General features: G+C 48.7%; 2 protein-coding genes across 4 annotated transcripts; one reads left to right on the top strand and one right to left on the bottom strand.

Annotated features, from left to right (window-relative positions):
- Positions 1 to 3,134: 3,134 nt before the first annotated feature.
- CSNK2B (casein kinase 2 beta) lies at positions 3,135 to 15,735 on the bottom strand. 2 transcript variants are annotated; one of them, XM_077331225.1, is made up of 8 exons: positions 15,604 to 15,735; positions 14,247 to 14,345; positions 9,803 to 9,885; positions 9,420 to 9,522; positions 6,135 to 6,250; positions 5,144 to 5,219; positions 4,057 to 4,246; positions 3,135 to 3,518 (listed from the first exon to the last, which is right to left on the bottom strand). In XM_077331225.1, exons 2-8 carry the CDS (start codon positions 14,314 to 14,316, stop codon positions 3,428 to 3,430), a joined length of 729 nt encoding a protein of 242 aa, XP_077187340.1. In that variant the 5' UTR covers positions 14,317 to 14,345; positions 15,604 to 15,735; the 3' UTR covers positions 3,135 to 3,427. The 2 variants fall into 2 exon arrangements, with proteins under 2 accessions (XP_077187340.1, XP_077187341.1); XM_077331226.1 differs by lacking the exons at positions 14,247 to 14,345; positions 15,604 to 15,735 and adding an exon at positions 10,391 to 10,577.
- Positions 15,736 to 15,842: 107 nt separating this feature from the next.
- Positions 15,843 to 19,831, top strand: GPANK1 (G-patch domain and ankyrin repeats 1). Of its 2 annotated transcripts, XM_077331157.1 has the most exons (4): positions 15,843 to 16,010; positions 17,539 to 18,182; positions 19,060 to 19,549; positions 19,704 to 19,831. In XM_077331157.1, exons 2-3 carry the CDS (start codon positions 17,596 to 17,598, stop codon positions 19,514 to 19,516), a joined length of 1,044 nt encoding a protein of 347 aa, XP_077187272.1. In that variant the 5' UTR covers positions 15,843 to 16,010; positions 17,539 to 17,595; the 3' UTR covers positions 19,517 to 19,549; positions 19,704 to 19,831. The 2 variants fall into 2 exon arrangements, with proteins under 2 accessions (XP_077187272.1, XP_077187273.1); XM_077331158.1 differs by lacking the exons at positions 15,843 to 16,010; positions 19,704 to 19,831 and adding an exon at positions 16,079 to 16,160 and having other exon boundaries at positions 19,060 to 19,614.
- Positions 19,832 to 20,341: the final 510 nt, after the last annotated feature.

Raw genomic sequence — 20,341 nt, 5'->3', positions numbered from 1 at the left:
ATTTAAAATCATGTTATGGTAATTAATTTTGTGCAAAATAATAATTCATTAATGGCATTAAAATTTAATCTACCCAAAATCATTTGGCACTACTGACGTCACAAATTGCTGTTACAATGAGAAAGTTACTGTATTATTATTTACAGACTCTACAACCTGCGGGCTTACACCTATTCTTGGATTCTTCTTGTTTCTTGTGAAATTATAAAACTTACCAGAAGACGTTCATACAAGAGAAACTAGGGGGACTGGGGAATATACCTTTGAAGACTGATTCAGCAGTTTTCCACAACTCTGTACTTAGGAGGGGGCTCTGTGCCTGGCCTTTGGTGGACAAACGGGGGTCAGAAAGTTGTGCGTTTAGACCCAGTCCCCCATTAACAAATATTGCTGTGAAATTGGGTAAACATACTTTGTATGTAATGGAATGTAAAAATAAAGGGGGAGGGGAAATATCCTGTCAAGACACCATCTGCCACTGACAGTTTTTCACTTGTATTGAAACTCAGGCATATTTTGCTACAGTCAAGATTTTAAAAAAATCATTCTAACGTCAAAATATTTCAAGAATCAGGAGGGGAAAAAATGCAAAGTAAAAATAAATACACTGACAGGCATTCTCTCTTTTATTTTGGATCATGAGAGCCAGTTTGTTTTAGTGGTTAGGAGTGCGGACTTCTAATCTGTCAAGCCGGGTTTGATTCTGCGCTCCCCCACATGCAGCCAAGCTGGGTGACCTTGGGCTCGCCACAGCACTGAGAAAGCTGTTCTGACTGAGCAGGAATATCAGGGCTGTCTCAGCCTCACCTCCCTCACAGGGTGTCTTTTGTGGGGAGAGAAAGGGGAAGGCAAATGTAAGCCGCGTTGAGACTCCTTTGGGTGGAGAAAAGCAGCATATAAGACCCAACTCTTCTTCTTCTTCAGTAATATCAGGGCTTTCTCAGCCTCACCCACCTCTCAGGGTGACTGTTGTGGGGAGAGGAAAGGGAAGGCGAATGTAAATTGCTTTGATTCTCCTTTGGGTAGTAAAAAGCGGGAGGCAAAAAGCTAGCAAAGAAAAATGTATTTGGATGGAAAACCACCAAAGAAGTTTGACAATTATTAAAGTTAAAATAATAGAATCTAACTTTAATGATTGTCAAACTTCTCTGGCGGCTTTTCGTTCAAGTACTTTTTTCTTTGCTAGCTTTTTGTACCCCACTTTTTACTACTCAAAGGAGGTAATTTGTTTTTGAGATTAGTGTTGAGAATCAGATCTGTCCACAATTAAAGAATTTTTTGCTCATTCTAATTAATATTTTTTTAAAAAAATACCTGACATTGTGTGTCCAGTCAACAGGGATGCCAACCTCCAAGTAGGACCTGGGGTCTTCCTGAATTATATCTAGTCTCCAGACAACAGAAATCAGTTTCTCTGGAGAAAATAGATGCTTTGGAGCTTGAACTCTATGGCATAGCATCCCACTGAGGTCCTTGTCCTCCCCAGGCCTCATCCCAAATCTTCAGCACTTTCCCGACCTTTATCTAGCAAGCCCACCATCTCCCAACCGTGCCAGGGGGGACCCTAGCAATGCTACTGGTTAATTGACCAGCCCAGCACTCAATCTTATTAGCATTTTTCTACAGATTTGCAGATACGTCCTAGGGCAGGGACAACTGCATGTTTTCTGTAGCTGGTAAGACACTAAAGGAGTTAAATATTCACTCAGCACAATCCCAGCTCCAAGCCAGGACAGCAGCAATCAAATGGTTAAGAGCAACAGCTGGAAGACCTCAGTTACCAGTACTCTGTTGTTTCTGTAGCTCTGCTGAGAGGTTGTCCAGTGCATGGCTAGATCCCGTCTGCAGGATCCAGTCAGTTTAAAGCAAAACTGACCTACAGCGTAGACTGGCAGGAAGAGCTGTTGTGGGTATTTTGTATATGTTGGGGTTGGCTGTGGGTTACCTTCGGCTCAGCTTTTGCCTTTCGACCATCATGCTGGGGTCACAATAAAGAGCTGAAATGAATTCCCAGCATCCTGGTCTTTGAACCCACAGATCGAGGAGCTGAATCGCAGGCCGAGTGTCGTATTCTGGCACTGCCACACTGTTGGCTGTCACCATCGGGAGAGAGATTACCACTTGGTTGGAAAGCTTCAGCCTCTCCTAAGTCCTTGTCACGTTCAAACTCTGCCCGCAGCTCACCGGGGAAGGACACAAACACGATGCGACCAACGCGAATGGGCTCGGCAAAGGTAACTTCTGGCCATCGGCACAATGTTGAGAACTGAAGCCCCTTCGCGACCCTTTTCAGTTCAAGCTGCTCAGCAGTCCATTCTCACTGTAGCTCGACGATAGAGACCACTCAAAACGCTTTGCTAAAGAAAGGATCTCTGCATTTCCAAAGCTGGCAAGATGGCTGCTGTCAGGCCAAGAGTCGGTACTGAACTGTTATCGATGGAGGGGCACAGAATAAGTGGCCTGGTGGACGAAAGAGTCTTTTTATTTCCTGAGATTTCTTGGTTTTCCCAGACGGCTGTTTTGGGCAGACCAACAACGTATGCTAACTCCCTCGGATCCCTTATAATCTCCTTCATTCAGCATGTCCCCATTCACCTCACTTCGTCCAAGCCTCACCCCACCCCATCTCTCTTCCCCTTCCTTCCTTCCTTGGTCTACGAGCATCACCTTCCTGCAGAAAGACAAATGGAAACATGCCTGGCCTGGGTTTTTGAGACTCAATCAATAGTCGAAGGCTCGAATGCAGGGGTGGGTGGGCACAATTTGCTTACGCAATTCCAACCTGGCCTCCTTCCACACGTTGGATAATGTGTTTCCAATGTGCTTTTGCAGCTGGATTTTCCTGTGCAAAACAAGAAAAACTGCTTCTAAAGTGCATTATTCAACCTGTGCATAATGGGCTCTGGGCATGTTCAGCACATGCTGGATGATGCACTTTCAGTGAATATCAATTGCATTTGGCGTGACACCTGCTAGCTTCAAGGTCTCCAACATGCTGGATATATCCAATGGGCTCCCTCCCATCTTTAAATGTGTTTGGCAACCTTTTCACATTCCCCACCCCCTATTTTCCCTTCAACGAGCCATCCCTCACCAAACAAGAGGGGAGGAAAGAAAATTGCTTTTCATCCGTGTTGTTTTTCAGTTCATTTTATTTTTTAAAAAGGAAAAAAAAGCCCCACAAAATCATGACATTCAAGGTGGTTATTGAATATGTCTGTCACAGTCTGTTTCTGGGAATTAACAGAAATTGATTATTATTAATTTAAACCACACACCAGAGTAAGACTAAAAATCAGGCTGGAGGGTGACTGAAAGCACGGACCTCAGGGGATGTCACCAAAATTAAAGTATGAGCAGCCCTGACTGGGGGTGGGGGGTAAAGGGAGTTGACAGGGGAAGACCCTGGGCACCTGGACGGAGAAGATCAACGGATAGTTTTGACTGGGCTCTTGAAATTGCTGGCAGCCTGAAGTTGTAACTGGTAAGCCATGGGATGGATCTTGAAGCCATAAAGCCTGAAACAGAAAGCAAGACAGGTTAAACTGGAGGTGAGAGACAGAGAATAAAGCTTTGCTCACAACAATGCCTTTGCCGTTCCAGCACTGGAAAGGCTGAAGGGCAATTTACAGGCAGCCTATAAGACAGACTGCATTCTTCAAGGCACTCAGAACAGAGTCCGTGGCTCCCCTCTCTCAATTTTATCCTCACAACATGTGGGTTAAGGTAGAGAAAGCCAGACTGGCTGGAGATCACCCAGAGAGCTTTATGAAAAAGTAAGAATCTTAACACAGGTCTGTGGCATTTCCTGACCAACCTAAAGTAGCCATGCACTGCTTCTGGGCCAGGTGCCCTCTAAGTTGCCAGATGTGTGGGGGGGAATAGATACAGGCAGGTCTCCAGCTGGTCATTTCCGTTCTAGAAATGAAACAGGACTTCACTTCTGAGGCTACGAAGCCTGAATTCTTTGCCTTTCAGTGAAGCTATAGGGGCCCACTCCAGCTTCTTCCTTTAACCAATGTTTGCATTCACTCCGTCGGATCAAAGCCATCTTACCTGGGCACAAACTGGTTGGCTGGCCGTTTTGGCCGGTACTCGGGGTGCACCATGAACAGCATGTGGGGGAAGCCCGTCCCAAAATAGGCCCCATCCGTATGATGGTGGCGGGAAGATTTGGGGGTGTAGACATCCATGCATTTGGGGCAGTACAGTTTGACCATGGCTTCCCCAGGAATATCAGACAAGCCTAAGTGGGAAGAAAAGAGGAGGCAAAGTTCAGAAATTAGGCCGCCAGAGCTTCTGGGATGAACGTGTTCAATATGGTTCCTAGCACTAATCTCCTTTATAAATAATGGAATTCAAAAGGATAAGCCTGAAATAGTTCAGGCCTAGAGAACATGCAACCATGTTTACAGCTCCGCATTTTATTCTCCTACCTGAGAACCCCTAGACTCCTATCATTCCTCTTCCTACCTAGATCCTCTCTACCTTAGTAAGTCTTTCCTGAAGAATTCTACTACGTGGTCTCCCAACTTCAGCTCCACTCCAGGGTGTAAACTGCACGGAGCTTTTATTCCAGCCCCAGATCGATTCAGTCCCTGCCCTCTACACAGAATGCGATTTCCGTTCGGATTTGGGGCGATTTTAATTTTCCTTCTGCAGCAAGAAGGATTGATTCGGAGTGACTCTACCTTTAGTGTGCAATATCTCAGAGTGCTGAAAATCCTCAATATTCATTTGGGAAAGAAAGCTCATTGGTAGAGAACCTCTGATAGGCCACACCTGGTCATGTGACACACTTGCCTTGAAGGAGAAGCCCCTAATTTCTCTCAACTTCTGTCGGTCCTGGATTTTTCCTCCCTCCTCTGCCTTTTCGATCCTCTCCCTCTCTCCTCCCAGAAAAGAAAGAGGCTCCCTGCCTGGCTCCTCCCCCCCCCTCCCTTTCAAGAAAAGAAAAAAAGAGGCTTGCCTCCCCCCACCTTCTGAGCCTCCCTAACCACGTGCAGAAGACTTTCCTGTTTCAATGGGGGGAGGGGGGGAGAGGAAGAAGAGTTCAAATCGATCTGAATTCAACAGGATTGACAATGGAATAAAGAAAGTAAGTGCAGACTCTGCCCAGGTTTCCTGTCCTTCCCATACTTACCAATAGGCAACATGGGCTGGTTCTCACAATAAACTCGAGGGCAGTAGCCAAAGTCTCCTTGCTGATATTTCTCCAGCTAGGAATAAAAGGAACAAAAGGTCAACAATGGAGGGACTTTATGGGGAATTACAAGCTAGGATTGGTTCATTCAGTTGATCACCAGGGAGATATTTCAGGAGTGCCAGAGCTGAGTTACCATGAGTTAATTACGTCAGTTATTACTTTGATGTCATAGGAGCCTCGTTGGCTCTGATCTTTGAGTGGCTGCCTCTGGGCACAACCCATAAAGATTCACCCAATGGTCACCACAAATACTGTCTGATTTTCTCCTACCCTTCTTCCAAGGACCTTTAGGCAGCATAAAGTACCATCTCTCCCCATATGACCCCACACGTCAACTAGTGTTCAGGTTGTCACCTAGAGGCCGTCCCCCTCACTTCAGGTGGCATGCTTGGCATTGAACATGGCCTGTGCTTTTCCCATAATGGTTCCCACCTTATGGAATGGGCTCCCCAAGGTCAACGGGGTGCCCACTCCAGATGTTTTTGCGGAGGTACTGCAATGCCATTTCATTGATTAGGGATTTTAATAGGGAATAAGCTGCAAGCATTTTGGATCCTATGTTTGTTCTGCATGCATTTCTCTCCAGGTGCTGTGCAGGAGGTCCCCTTGCAATATCCACTTTGAAAATCCTTGGAAGTAAACTCTAGGGCAGGGGTAGTCAACCTGTGGTCCTCCCGATGTTCATGGACTACAATTCCCATGAGCCCCTGCCAGCATTTGCCGGCAGGGGTTCATGGGAATTGTAGTCCATGAACATCGGGAGGACCACAGGTTGACTACCCCTGCTTTAGGGCAGTGCCCCGAGATAAGTATATGCAGAACCAGGTCCATGATCCAAGCTACAATGGTTTTAATTTTGTTTTGTAAGACACCTTAAGCCACAAAGGAAAAGCAGGATCTAAATGTGTTAAGAAATAAATCCACATACCATCTGGGCAATGCCGCGGTTTGTGAGGATATAGCGGGCGTGGATGAGCCCATACAGCATCTCAGCTGCCTGTTCAATCAAGTCACTCTGGTTAGGGTTGTCCTCAAGCTCCTCATCTTCAAGAGAAGAGGAAGACAGTCAAGGAAGGTAGAACCATACGGGGACAGGAGGATGCCACAGATACAGTGACAATAAGAGGTCCCCACATCATTCCTCAATCCATCACTGAAGCAATATTGATATTAACAACCTCTAAGACAAATTATACCTCAAGAACACCATATTGTGCAAGTATAAAGCTAACAATATTTCTATCTTGCGCTGCCTTCTTCGCTTTCCAGATTTTATTTGCATTCTGTAATGCATCAGTGACAGCAAGATTCATGGAGGTTTTAAGAAACAAATATCATGAATGTTTTTACAGGGCACACCAAAGAATATATCCATCTCAATCTTGCATACCCCGACACTTAGAAAAATTGTTTTGCTGAGACATGTAGAGTTTCCAACACAGTGTTCCAAGTCCATAATAATGTATATAATTCCTACATTTTTGGGGAATTCTCAACTATCATCCTTTATATATAACTAGCTTCAAAGCCCGTTCCTAAGAAGGTGGCTTTCGGCCGCAGCTCGCAGCCAGATCAAATGGGGCAGGCAGGGGCTGGGGAGCTCATTAGCAGGCCCAGGACAGAGCTCCTTAGCAGGCAGTCAGCAGGCCGGGGAGCCCTCATTAGCAGGCCCTCCACCATGACCCTTTGCCCAGGGCCCTCTCCCCTTACCTGCTGCTGGCTCCAGGCACTGAGGCGCGTCTGAGAGCAAAGAGGCTAGAGTCCAGGGACAGAGGGCAGGAGCTGCAGGGGCAGGGCCAATCAGGGTGCAGCCAGCTATTCCAACTTGGACAGCCGGACACATTCCACCCCCCAGGCTGTTTCACAAATATATAGAGGACCCATGGAACAGGAACCATGGATAAGGATAGTAAACCAGCAAATCCAAACCACTTGCAGATAAGGTCTCTACATATTCATGGAAACTTCATGGGCATGCAGAAAGTTAAGATTCTTTAACCAAAACAATAGTGCTCAAAAAGGAACACTGGTGAAAGCATCTGAACATCACTTAAGGGAACAGAAGAAGGGAAGGCAGGAGAAAACATCCCAGAATCTCAGAGGTATGAACATAAGAGACTTGCTGGGTCGGACCAATAGTCCATCTAGTCCAGCATCCTGCCCCACACAATGGCCAACCAGTTCCTCTGGGCAGCCAACAGCAAGGCATATAGAGGCTGAGGCTCTGTCAGCGAAAGGAGCAAGTGAAAGGCAGGCTCTCCTTAAACAAGAGCTGTTGCATGCTCAAGCCATGACTATCCCAGCAAGAGGGAAACAAGTCTACTTAAATGAATAGAAAAGTTCAGGAGGAGCTAAGGAAGAAAAGGGAAATATTCAAGAAATGGAGGGAAGGTCAGGCCACTAAAGGAGAGTATCAGCAGGTTACTAGGCACTGTAGGTCAGCCATCAGAGAGGCCAAAGCTGAGAATGAGCTGAGACTGGCCAGGGAAGCCCACTGTATGTGAGGAGCAAACGTAAGATAAACAAGGCAATAGGCCCACTGATGGGTGAAGAGGGAGAAACGCTGTTGGAAAGAGAAATGCGGAAACACTCAGTACCTATGCTGCCTATGTTTTTTTTCCTGGAAGAATGTGAATACATCTAAGATAGTAGTAGGCAAGGTATAGTATCTGGGTGGAGGGCTAACACGGACAAAGAGGTTGTTGAGAAGGGGGGTTGGAAGCGGGCTACACCCGGCTACACTGGATGAGTTAAAATCCCCTGGGTCGGATGGTGTGCACTCAAGTGCTCAAAGAACCTTCTGGAGAGCTTGCAAAACCTTTGTCCAACATCTGCAAGACCTCTTAGAGGACTGGAGGAGAGCGAATGCTATTCCCAATCTTCAAAAAAGGGAGGAGAGGCCAGGCCAGTGAGTCTGACCTCTGTTGCAGGAAAGATAATGGAGCAGATACTAAAGGGGGCAATCTGCAAACATCTGAAGGACAACTTGATTATCCAGGGAAGTCAGCACGGATCTATCTCCAAGAGGACTTGCCAGACCAGCATGGTTTCCTTCTTTGACCAAGGGACGGGCTTACTAAAACACGGAAACTCAGTTGATGTTGAAATGTTTTCAGTAAGGCCTTTGACATCATTCCCCCTGATGTTGATGGGGAAACTGGAGGAGTGCAGACTGGATTTTCAGAAGGTTAGGTGGAAAGAGAACTGGTTAGAAAACCCAAAGAATAGTTGTCAAAGGTGTTTCATTGGACTGGAGGGAGGCGAGCACTTGAATGCTATAGGGCTCAGTGCTGGGACTAGTACTTTTCAACATTTTTATCAATGATCTGGATGAGGGGCTGGGGGGACTAGACATTAAATTTGCAGATGACACCAAATAGGGAGGAGCAACAAACACCCCAGAAGACAGAGAGTTCAATGAGATCTGAGCAAAGGGAGCAAATGTGATGCAATTCAGTAAGGATAAGTGCAGAGTTCTACATCTAGGTTACAAAAATGAGAAACATGCATACTGGATGGGTGATATACTTCTGGGTAGCAGTTTGTGTGTGAACAAGATTTTGGGGCACTTGAGGATTGTAAGCTAAATATGAGCAGACAGTGTGATGAAGTGGTAAAAAAGTTGAATGCAGTCTTGGACTGTATCAACAGAGATATCACACTGAAAGAAGTCATAGTCCCATTATATAACATATTGGTCAGACCGCACCTGGAGTCCTGTTTGCAGTTCTGGAGGACTCACTTCAAAAATGATGTGGACAAAATAGAGAGGGTACAGAGGAGAGTGATGAGGATGAGCTGGGGCCTGATGACCAAGCCCTATGAGGAAAGGCTGAGGGACTTGGGAATGTTCAGGCTGGGGAAGAGGAGGTTGAGAGGGGACATGATTAGTCTCCAAGTATTTGAAAGAATTTGTCACTTGGAAGAGGGCAGGGAACTATTTCTGTTGGCAGCAGAGGATAGGACCCGCAGTAAACTACCTGTAGAATGGTACCGGCTAGATATCAAGAAAAAAAATTCACAGTCAGAGTAGTTCAGCAGTGGAATAGGCTGCCTGAGGAGGTGGTCAGCTCCCCCTCACTGGCAGTCTACAAGAAGAGGGTGGACAGATACTTATCACAGAGATTTTAGGCTAATCCTGCATTGAGCAGAGGATTGGGCTAGATGGCCTGTATAGCCCTTCCAACTCCATGATTCTACGCTGACCTCTCACCTGGTTCCAAATCCAGTATCATATCCAAGGCCTGGCGATAATGGGGAACTTGCTCATTGAGACCAGTTAGATTGAATTTGTCTTGAATGTAATCTTCGTCCACCTAGAACCGAGATACAAAATATGGGAATCAGCCATCGACCAAGCTAGCCTTACTCAGTTCTCAGACATACTCAACCCACTTGCTCCCCAAAAGTTCAATCAGGTCGCTAACTTCCTACAAATGCCAACAGCTCTTAACAAGCCATTCAGTAAACCCACCCCTCAATGACCCACCCACATGGCATAATCTCAGTAACCTCATCATTCAGGCGACAGACTTTACCAACCCATCAGCAGCAAAAACCGCTGATGCTTTCGGGGAGCCCTCGTGCCCGACTCACCTCGCAGAAGAACTCATTGCCACGCAAGCCACAAAACCAAGAAATCCACGATACTTCCTCGGAGCTACTCATCTTCCCGTCCTCTAGAAACAGAGAGGAGAATCAGCATCCATTCAACTCACACACCCCTTCCATGATGTCTGTTCTCCCAATGTAACCCAGAAGCATTCTGCATTGTTTTTTCTCCTAATGCAATCAAGAAGGATTCTGCATTATATTTCCAAGTACGCCTACTGGTATAGCGATGTCGTGCTCTTCCAGCGATTAAAAAAGAGGGTGGGTGGAAATCCAAACTACTGCGTGCCTACAGGTAAACCATCGGTAGAAGCAAGTCCCATACCCCTTCCACTATACTCGAATGGCCATTCTCCCAGTCCGTTAATACTAAAATAATCTGCATCACAGAGTATATCCACACCCCGTCTCCGTCCACAGAAGTGTGGGGACACGGCTCTCCCTTTCCTACTTTTGTGCACGGAAACAGGGCCCCATACCCCCTTCCACAACCTTGTCGCGGAAGCGCCATTGCCGAGAAACCCTCCTACTTCCCGCTGACCGGCTCCCTCGGTTTATGCCCTAGTAACTCACCCCAGGGGGCTCAATCGCCTCAAGGAGAGGAACAGGGGATGCAAACAGGCTCGGGACCGCTAAGGCCTCCGCCGGTTGCGACCGCGCACGCGCCTCTCTCCCGAAACGAAAAGGGCACCACGGGATCGCGGCGCTTCAGGATATGGAAAGAGGGGGCAAACAAGCAAAGAACTACCAATCCTACAGTGCAACGGGCAAGGGGAAATGGCCCAACGCGCACGGGGGACTGCGCGGCACGCCGGGAGTTGTAGTCCAGACGCCCTCCAAACCCTTTGCAAGGAGCGTCGGTAAAACTACAAATCCCAGGCGACGCGAGACGGCCCCTCGGTGACAACTTCCTACCCATCGCTCCTCTCGGGTCCACCCGGTGAGAAATCACCGCTCCCCAGTAAACGTGTTCCGAAGCGCGATTCGGAGTGAGGAAGATCGAGCCCCCGGAACGACCGAGCGAAGCCCATCCGCCACTGAGCAGGGATGCGGGCTTGGTGGGCCAGGCGCCACTCGGGTCAGCCCCCCTTGGTGGGGATCTCGGCGGGAAAGGGATGGTGGAGGGCCGCGCAGGGTGTCACTCGCGCTAAATTGTTACGAGTCTGGGCGGGAGGCAAAGCGAAGAGCCGACTGGGATTACCCCCATAAACAGGGGCGGCAGAATAGGGGGCGGGAGGGAGCCATCCTGCTCCGCCTGGGGAGCCCCCCCCCTCTTAGAGGGGCTTAGGAGGGATCAGGCCGAGAAAAGGGGACGTGCTTCGTATGGCCCGCCGAGGACTCCGTGGGGGCTGGTTGCGACCACGGGGGGAGAGAAAGGAGCGAGGAAGCGAACTGCTTTCCAGGAGGAACAGAGGAGTTAAGGAGGCGGCAGGGACCCCAAAGAGGGAATGGCGCCAGGGATCGGGGTGGGGGGGCATGGAATAAAAGGGGGAAGGGGAACTTTTGGGACACGCGCAGAAAGCCCGTTTTTAAGCAAGCCTCTGAAAGGATACCTTCCCCCAAATCCCCGTCCTGATTGAGACCCGTTTTTTGTCCTGCTTGTTAGGTTCAGGGTGCCTCGCCCTGGGAGCCTCCCCCTGCTCAGAGAGAGGGAAGTTGCCTAACATATTGTGTGCCTACTGGGTCCTCGTATACGAGATGGCGATTGGGAGAAGGGGCAGCCGTGTCCCATAACCATGGCATCCCTTGGCCTGTGTCACTGGGGTCAGCCTGAGCTTTGAGGTGCCTGTTACAGAATCATAGAATGGTAGCATTGGAAGGGGCCATACAGGCCATCTAGTCCAACCCCCTAATCTGCAGGTGGAGCATTCCCGTCAGGGCAGTTGGGTGCAGCTAGTGGAGACGGGGTGCCGCTGAATGAGCTCACCCGCAACCTCCCTGGATCAGGCCCCCGGGAGACTTGGGGGGGAAAGCATGCGATTCCAGGAGCCTAACCTCCCCGAAGCTGCCTTCACTTGCTTGGAAAATGCATTCTCCCCCCCCCCCCCCCTCTGCAGTGAACACTCTGGTTGCTCTCTGGAGTGTCACAGAGTACCTGCTAGTATCTGGAAGAGTTGGTGAAGAATGTTGGAGTCCATTGGCATCTCAAAGACCAACACAATTGTATTCAAGATATTCTTGCCATTATTATCTTGAATAAAACATTGTTGGTATTCAAGACGCCACTGGACCCGGACTATGCCTTGGTGCTTCAGACCAACGCAGCTGCCCACCTGGAAACCTCTCTGGAAGAGCCGGTGTCCTACTGGGCTCCAGGGAGGGTCGGATGAAGTGAGGCATGTCTGGGTCCCTCAGTGCTTGGCGGGGAAACCTCCTGGGAGCCCCTTTGTGTGCTCCTGGGTAGACTCCGTAATGGAAGAAAGGTGGGATAGAAATGGGAGAAATGGTGGAGCTAGGTTGATCTCCACCAAAACCAGCAGCGGAATGTAGTAGTGCACCTGCCCTCTGGCTTGAAGCAGGATCAGGAGGACTAGCAATTTAACTGCAGCTGGCTGGGATGGCTTAACGGACTCGCTTAAACCAGTGGTTCTCAACCTGGGAGTCAGGACCCCTTTGGGGGTTGAATGACCCTTTCACAGGGGTCACGGCAGGGCTAGCAGCTTGGCAGGGGGGCACTGTTGCCGCTCCTCCTGAAGGCACCTGCCATTTTATATACAGTTTACATACAATTTATAACCAATCATGAACAGTGGATCTTCACGCCATTGGTCAGTTTCGGTTTAATTTCTGTGAAAGAACACTGGCCTAATTTTATGGTTGGGGGTCACCACAACATGAACTGTATTAAAGGGTCGCGACATTAGGAAGGCTGAGAACAACTGCGCTAAACAATGAGCATGGGACTTGGCTTTGCAAGGACTGACTTCCAAAACAGTGGTCCCCTACAATTTGGTGCTCTCGTTTTAAAAAAAAGATTGTAAGTAGATGGGAGAAGGAAGGCATGTGACTCACAACTTGTAGAACACAGAGGAGAAGAAACAAAGGACAATCATCTGCTGCCATCACTGGGACTGAAACGGTGTGGAGCTGAGAAGATGCGGTAAAACAGCACATTTCCCCCTCTCCTGAGTGCCTCTTCCCACCCACCACCACCAAAGCAGGTGGCCTGACAAAAGGGTATGGTAGGCCTGAGAGAAAATATTTCAGACAAGTTAGCCTTGTAGAATTTGCAGGATTATTTCCTGTTAGATCCACAGTTTGTAAGAATACTAATTGCCCCTGATTTGTATAGTTGTTAAGCTGAATCGTAACTAGCATGGATTCGAGTCCAGGATGACCAAAGTTCACCCAGGAGGTGAAGAGGTGCCATTGTGGGTAAGCGGAGACAGCACGTACACTGCGTGCCTCATGGAATCCGGTAGCACTAATCCAAAGAAGCCAATTAGGTTCTTGGGAGACTAATCACTGTTCTTTCATATCGTAATTGTTACAAACTGAAAGGGCAATTCCCATGCAAATGATGTTATGACACCCACCCCTAACACCAGAGTGAGAGTTCTATTGACCTACCGAAATCCAAACAGTGGATCTGGTACCTGACCAACCCAATACTGTCCTAAATATTTTGTATCCGCGAATGTCCCAATCAATACTGGATACTGTAGAAGTATGGGAATGCAAAGTATTAAAACCTTTTCTCCGGCCCTGGGAGGTCGGAGGTCACGGTTTCAACCACCTTTGCTGTGCTGTCCTGATCTCCCTATTTTGCGCAAAATAAACTTTTCTCTTTGCTTCATCCAGATGTTTTCTCGCCTGACTTATTTTGGATTATTGGAATTTTTGATATCTTGGCTTTTGTGCATTTACTCGAAGATTTTAGGCTTGACAGTGACAAGGCTTTTCCAAGCAGAAGCCCACCTCACAACTGTAGTTTTTAAGTGCAGTCATTGCTACTGGCTCTTCTCTCTGGACCGTCTTTTCCACCATTCTCATTCCTGACAGTGCTTGTACAGACACCCAAAGGAACTGATTTCACTCAGGCCCAATTACAACATGATCCTTATACATGCCTGCCATCCCATTTAAATGGCACGTGCAACCTTAGTTAGCTGGCACCAACAAAAGTCTTATTCTAGGTCTTATTTTCTGACCTCTTTGTTTTAAGTCCAGAAAAGCTTATGCTAGAAGAAAAACTTGTTAGTTTTTATGATACTCCAAGACTCCTGTTTCTTTTTGCCGCAACAGACGTAACATGGGTGCTCCTCTACATTAAACAAGACTCTGGGAGCATGAAAGCTTCACAGGAAAACCTTTAAATCAGGTCAGTGGAGTGAAATTGGCTTTTGTATTTCTTGAAATAGAAAAGGTGGTACAGCCCTATTTTGGTGTGCTCTAGATAGAAAAAGATTCCCCTTTCCCAGTGAGTTACCATCCCTGATGCTGGTACTGCTTCGCCGGCTCATTCTGTCTGCATTGCCAGTCCTTGGCATGGCTGTCATAACTCGATTCCTCTGTTAATTCCCCATTCCTGTGAAGAGGAATAAATAAAATGAAGATGAACAATTCATACAGAATACACACAAACCATGTACCTAAAATAAATTAATCTTTATTTTTCTAACCTGCCCTTCCTGTGCAGCTCAGGGCAGGTAACAAAACTGTTGAAACAAATAGTTAAAATCACAACATCAAAAACCAGTTTATACAGGAAATCTTCAATTTCCAGTAGCAAGGCTAGTATTTCCTGGTGGTCCTTGGCCTTGACAATAAATCTTATGGAACAGCTCTATTTTACAGACCCTGGGGAACTGGTTTAAGGTACTGCAAGGGGGCTTGATGTTTTTCAGCAGAGCATTTCACCAGGCTGGGCCAGGGTCCTGGGGGGGGGACCCTCAACAGATATTGATCTGACAATCTTAACACTGGTGGGGTAGGGGTAGAGGTTGTGGAGCCTTTCTCAATATGAATTTTTGAATGTTTTTCTTTTTAGCAAATGGCATTGAAGTACAGAATATTTAATTTTTCAAACAACTTGTTGGGGTTTTTTGTCTTCTACCTAACATTAACGTAAAAAAAAAACTTTAATTTTGTTTTTTTCTCTGGTGTGGATGTTTTTATTCTTCGATCTACAGATACATTGATTTTTCCCCCTCCAGTGGGATTTTTTTAATAGTTTGATTTATGGATATATATTGCCAGCTATGAGATTTGTTAGCAACTTCAAACGAAGCTCACAGGATGGGTGTCTCTTTTCTGTGAGGAAGCAATTCTGAACATTTTTTTAAAATTCTGATGTTTGTGCAACGATTTGGGCAGGGAGAGGCGTTCATCTTTCTAACGCATCCTGATTATATTTAAAAAAGAACACATAACTTGGGTCCTTTGGGGAAATCATCTTTCAGGTATAGGGCGCAGTGCCACCAGGCGCAGTTTTTAATTAAAACGCCCCATTGAAAAAAGCGCGCGTATCCCAATCAGACCAACGGTCACTGAGGAAACGGTTACCGCGAGAACGCGGCCCGCTGGGAGAAGCGGGAAAGGGCACGAGGCAACAGTAAACCAAATACCTCCCTGCCTCGGATGCCTAAGTGCGCATGCGCCTCCTGCCTGCCCCCCCCCCCCCCCAACGTTTCTAGCGTCCGTGGCGCTCGTGCGGAATCCTGGCATCTCTTCTTCCGTGAAGTCTCCCTGCCATTTCCCCTGACTTGAAGCCCGAATGACTCCTAAATGTATTTTACGTTCACGCCTCTCAGAGCAAGGACGGCCACGTTTGTTCCTTCACTTACTCGGGAAGTAGCCGTGCGTCTAGGTGGGGGCAAGACGCTCCGAAGCGCCCCCAACCCCGCTAAGGACAGGGATGGCTGTTGCGCATGCGTAGCGTTTCCGACTGTCACCGGGCAACGCTCCGTGCACATGCGTAAAAGCGCCTCTGTGACGTTTGGAAGCCAGACTGAGGAAAAACAAGGCAGGCGCTCTCCACTTCCGGTTGAAAACGACCGCTTGCGTCAGGACTGGGGGGGGGGGGGCTACGACCGGAAGAGTGGAAACCCTGTAGGTTTTTCAAACCGGAAGTGATAATAAGAACAAGGATTCTGGTCTCCTTCTTGGCCGCTTCCGTGGACGGAATTCCCGATGTTGGCGGCGCGGTTGTTTTCGTCGTCGCTCTGGAATCGCCGATGCCTGGCTCTCTATGGTATTTTGGAACATGGGGGTGTCTCGGGAAGGGGTCTCCAGGGGGATCAAGGCGTTGCCTGGCAACTGGGTTTGTTTGTATCAGGCCGCAGGCTGTGTGCGGGTGGGCAGGAGAGGGCTGGCGAGATTTGGCCTCCACTCACCACTCAGGGTGGGCTAGACAGACAATCTTTGGCTGTCCTACCTTACAGGGTTATTATGAAGATGGAATCAAATGGGTAGCCGTGTTGGTCTGTAGCAGTACAGTAAAATCAGAGTCCAGTAGCACCTTTAAGACCGACAAAGATTTATTTAAGGTGTGAGCTTAGTCTGAGGAAGAGTGCTTGAAGATGGAAGTTAGGGAAATCTGCTACCTCAGTCTTCTTGGAGGAACAGGGCATTGGAAATTTGATTGTGGACAGTGCAGCCCGTTGGATCACTAGTGCCTGTGGGGGAGGCTTTGAGTTCTTTTTTTCTTTCCAAAGATTTCCCTCTCCGTCTCATTCTGTCCCCTTCACTTCCAGTGGCTTTGTCTTAAACTTTCTGCCTTGCTCCCAACTTCTATCTCTTACAGTTGACCTCTGTCCAAAAATTGTATTTCTCCTTTCTCCAGGTGTGACCAGGGACCATTCTGAGGGGGGGGGGTGAAATTGTCAAACAAAAAACGTTCCAAACAATTAACATGAGCTTTAAAGTCTGTGGTGGGGTTTCCAGACTGTGTGTTGGTGGTCTCCTCATTTTCGGGAGGGGTACACGGCAAGATGGGAATCAGTGTGGCATCATGGAGATGCAGTCTCAGAAGCCAAAATGGGGTAGAGGTGGATTTCAGGGGTTCACAGGACTGGGGTTCTGTTTTGCCTCTTAGCGGAATAAATTATGTGCAAATCAATTTTGCATTGACATCGCAAAGAAGAAAAGATTTTTTTAAAAAATCACAGATTCATAAATACGCACCAAGAAAAAAGGCTAGGGGGAGTGCTAATCTATTAAATTGTGTATTTCCCAATACCTTTTATTTTGTATCGTTCTGCTTTTGCCTGCTGTAGGGAATGGCACGAGACAATGTGTGGTCCTGAATCAATGAGATCGAATTCAGTCATTTCTCTGGCATTTGAGATTTCAGCAAGGGTTGTCCCTCTCCTTTAAGGCAGGGGTGGCCAAACTGGCTCTCCAGATGTCCACAGACTACAATTCCCATGAGACCCCGCCAGGATATGCTGGCAGCAGCTCATGGGAATTGTAATCCATGGATATCTGAAGAGCCACAGTTTTGGCCACCCCTTCTAAACCCTGTCTTTGCAGCCAGAATGAGCAGAAAGTTGTTTGGAGGGTTTTTTTTTTTGTTTGTTTTAAGAAAGTTGAGATTTTTAGGAAGCTGACTTCTGCAACCATAGAATCCTAGAGTTGGAAGGGATGGCCATAGAGGCCATCTAGTCCAACCCCCTGCTCAATGCAGGACCAGCCTAAAGCACCCAACCAGTTGCCTATTCACAGCCCTGTCCACAGATGTCAATCTCTCTCTCTCTTCCCCCCCCTCCACCTCTTAACAGGCTGAGAAGCCCGCAGTTACACTTTCCACTTCATAGCCAGCCCTGCTCTGCGTCGCCATGAACCGCGGCCCACAGCTGATCGCTTTCACTCGTGCCCGGGAGGAATCGGATCTCTGGCGAGATGGGCGAGTTCAGAAGAAAAGCCACCGAGTCGCGCCTGTCCCTGGCCAGGGGGAAGGGAGCGCGGATGGCGAAGCGGCACGCAGCTTCTACGAGAGCCTCTTACTCTCGAGCGCTCCCAGGAGAGCCTCACGGAGGAAACGCAAGGCGCCTTCTGCACGCCGGCTGGCAGCGGAGGCCATTCGCACCCAGAACCCGCCTGCACAGACAGACACGCGCAAAGGAAACCAGCTCTTGAAAGCTGCCCAAGAGGGGAATCTGAAGGCCCTGCGGGCGTTGGTGGAGAAGGACGGGTGCGACGTGAACTACAGGGACGATTTTTATTGGACGGCCACAATGTGTGCCGCTTATGCTGGGCAGGCGGAGGCTGTAAGGTATCTCGTGAGCCAAGGCGCTGCATGGGTGGGGGTGTGCGAGACTCAAGGCCGGGATGCTGAGGATTTGGCAGAAGAAGCAGGTCACCAGGAGGTGGTGGAAATTCTCCAGGAGTACGGAAGGCCTCGGGTGAAGGAGGAGCCCTCCAGGTAGGTTTTCTTGGGTCTGGGAGTTTGAGCAGTCGTCTTCTCTAAGGTAAGAGCCTCTTGTGGCGCAGAGTGGTAAGGCAGCCGTCTGAAAGCTCTGCCCATGAGGCTGGGAGTTTGACCCCAGCAGCCGGTTCAAGGTTGACTCAACCTTCCATCCTTCCGAGGTCGGTAAAATGAGTACCCAGCTTGCTGGGGGGTAAAACGGTAATGACTGAGGAAGGCACTGACAAACCACATTGAGTCTGCCATGAAAACGCTAGAGGGCGTCACCCCAAGGGTCAGACATGACTCGGTGCTTGCACAGGGGATACCTTTACCTTCTCAAAGGTGGGGAGGGAGTGAAAACCTTCCAGGGCAAAACAGGAATTTCAACTCCTGAATTCAGAATTTTGGTCTGAAGGACTGTAAAATATTGATTGACCACCCTGTGACAAGGCAGGGGCATCCTTAGATGTGGGGCTACCTGGGCATGCAGAAAAAAATATGGCTGTGTAGATTAACCCAAAGGAAAAGAAGCTAAGAACCTGTGCAGAATATTTTGAATATGTGAAGTATCCAGCCCAAATACTCCTTGTCCCCTGAGCATTGTCCAGAGCAGGGGTAGTCAAACTGCGGCCCTCCAGATGTCCATGGACTACAATTCCCAGGAGCTCCCTGCCAGCATTTGCTGGCAGGGGGCTCCTGGGAATTGTAGTGCATGGACATCTGGAGGGCCACAGTTTGACTACCCCTGGTCCAGAGGATCAGAGCTGCAGTATTTCTCAACCTGGAGGTTTCTTATAGAAATGCTGTTCATGAACATAAGCAACTCTCCCTCCCTCTCAGCCAGGCCGTGGCCCTCTTTATCCTCAACCCTTTTCTCTTCCTTTCCCCGCAGTTCGCAAACGCCACCTCTGAGAAAATACTGCACGGTGTGCCAGATTCATTACAGCGAGGACACAGTGGCCCTCCACGAGCGCTCCACCGCCCACCTCTTCAACCGGCGCGATCCCCTCCCGCCGACACGCTACCACATCCCCGAAAACAACGTGGGCTTCCAGCTGATGGTCAAGGGGGGCTGGGACCAGGAGGCCGGCTTGGGGCCGGAGGGCGCCGGCCGCAAGTTTCCCATCCAGACCGTCCTCAAGCGAGATCAGAAGGGCCTCGGCTTCCGCAGCGACCTCAGGCCCAAGGTGACCCACTTCGACGCCCACGACCGTAGCGCCGTGGAGCAGCCCCAAGGCCAGCGGCCTCGGAAGGAAAGGGCCGCCACGGTGGCGAAACGGGAGGCCCGGCGCCGAGAAGCCAACACTTGGGAGCGCAACTTCCGCACTTACATGAACCTTGACCTTTGAACTCTTGCATCACACTGCCCTGCCTTCCCTTGCCTTAGAGCAGGGGTAGTCAAACTGCGGCCCTCCAGTTGTCCATGGATTACAATTCCCAGGAGCCCTTGCCAGCATTCGCTGGCGAATGCTGGCAAGGGCTCCTGGGAATTGTAGTCCATGGACATCTGGAGGGCCGCAGTTTGACTACCCCTGCCTTAGAGGCTTGGGATTGGACTGCGTGAGGGAGACAGCTGGAAGGGAAGGAAGGTGGGAATGTTTTCCTTTGACAAACTTGCTGTGCCCGCTTCTAAACGCGGATCAATAAATAAAAGGTTGTTTGCAGCAGGAGTCTTGAGACTTTGTCTTAGTGCTCAGTACCAAGAGCCAGGTTGGCGTGGTGGTCAGGAGCGCCAGCATCTAATCTTGCAAGCCGGGCTTGATTCTCTGCTTCTCCACATGCAGCCCGCTGGGTGACCTTGGGCTCATCACAGCCCTGATAGCACTGTTCTGACCGAGCAGGGCTCTCTCTCACCTCCCTCGCCGGGTGTCTGTTATGGGGAGAGGAAGAGAAGGCGATTGTAGGCCGCTTTGAGACTCCTAGTAAAGAAAAGTGACGTATAAGAACCAACGTATAGTAAGCTGCCCCGAGCTGCAAAGAAATGGGCGGTCGAGAAATCTAAATAAATAAATAAACTAACTCTTCTTCAAATGTTTCTCCCTTGTCCAGGAATTCCATCTTGAGGCACCCCTGCGTCATACTTGCCAATGGTACCTTTAGGTTCAATAAAGTTTTTCTCAAGGTGTTGTCACGGACCTGGAATGCTCTCCTGAAGGATGCAAAACAGACTGAGA

Source organism: Paroedura picta, chromosome 3 (assembly GCF_049243985.1).
Source record: "Paroedura picta isolate Pp20150507F chromosome 3, Ppicta_v3.0, whole genome shotgun sequence".
NCBI classification, from domain to species: Eukaryota; Metazoa; Chordata; class Lepidosauria; order Squamata; family Gekkonidae; genus Paroedura; species Paroedura picta.
This window is presented reverse-complemented; position numbering and strand designations above follow the sequence as displayed.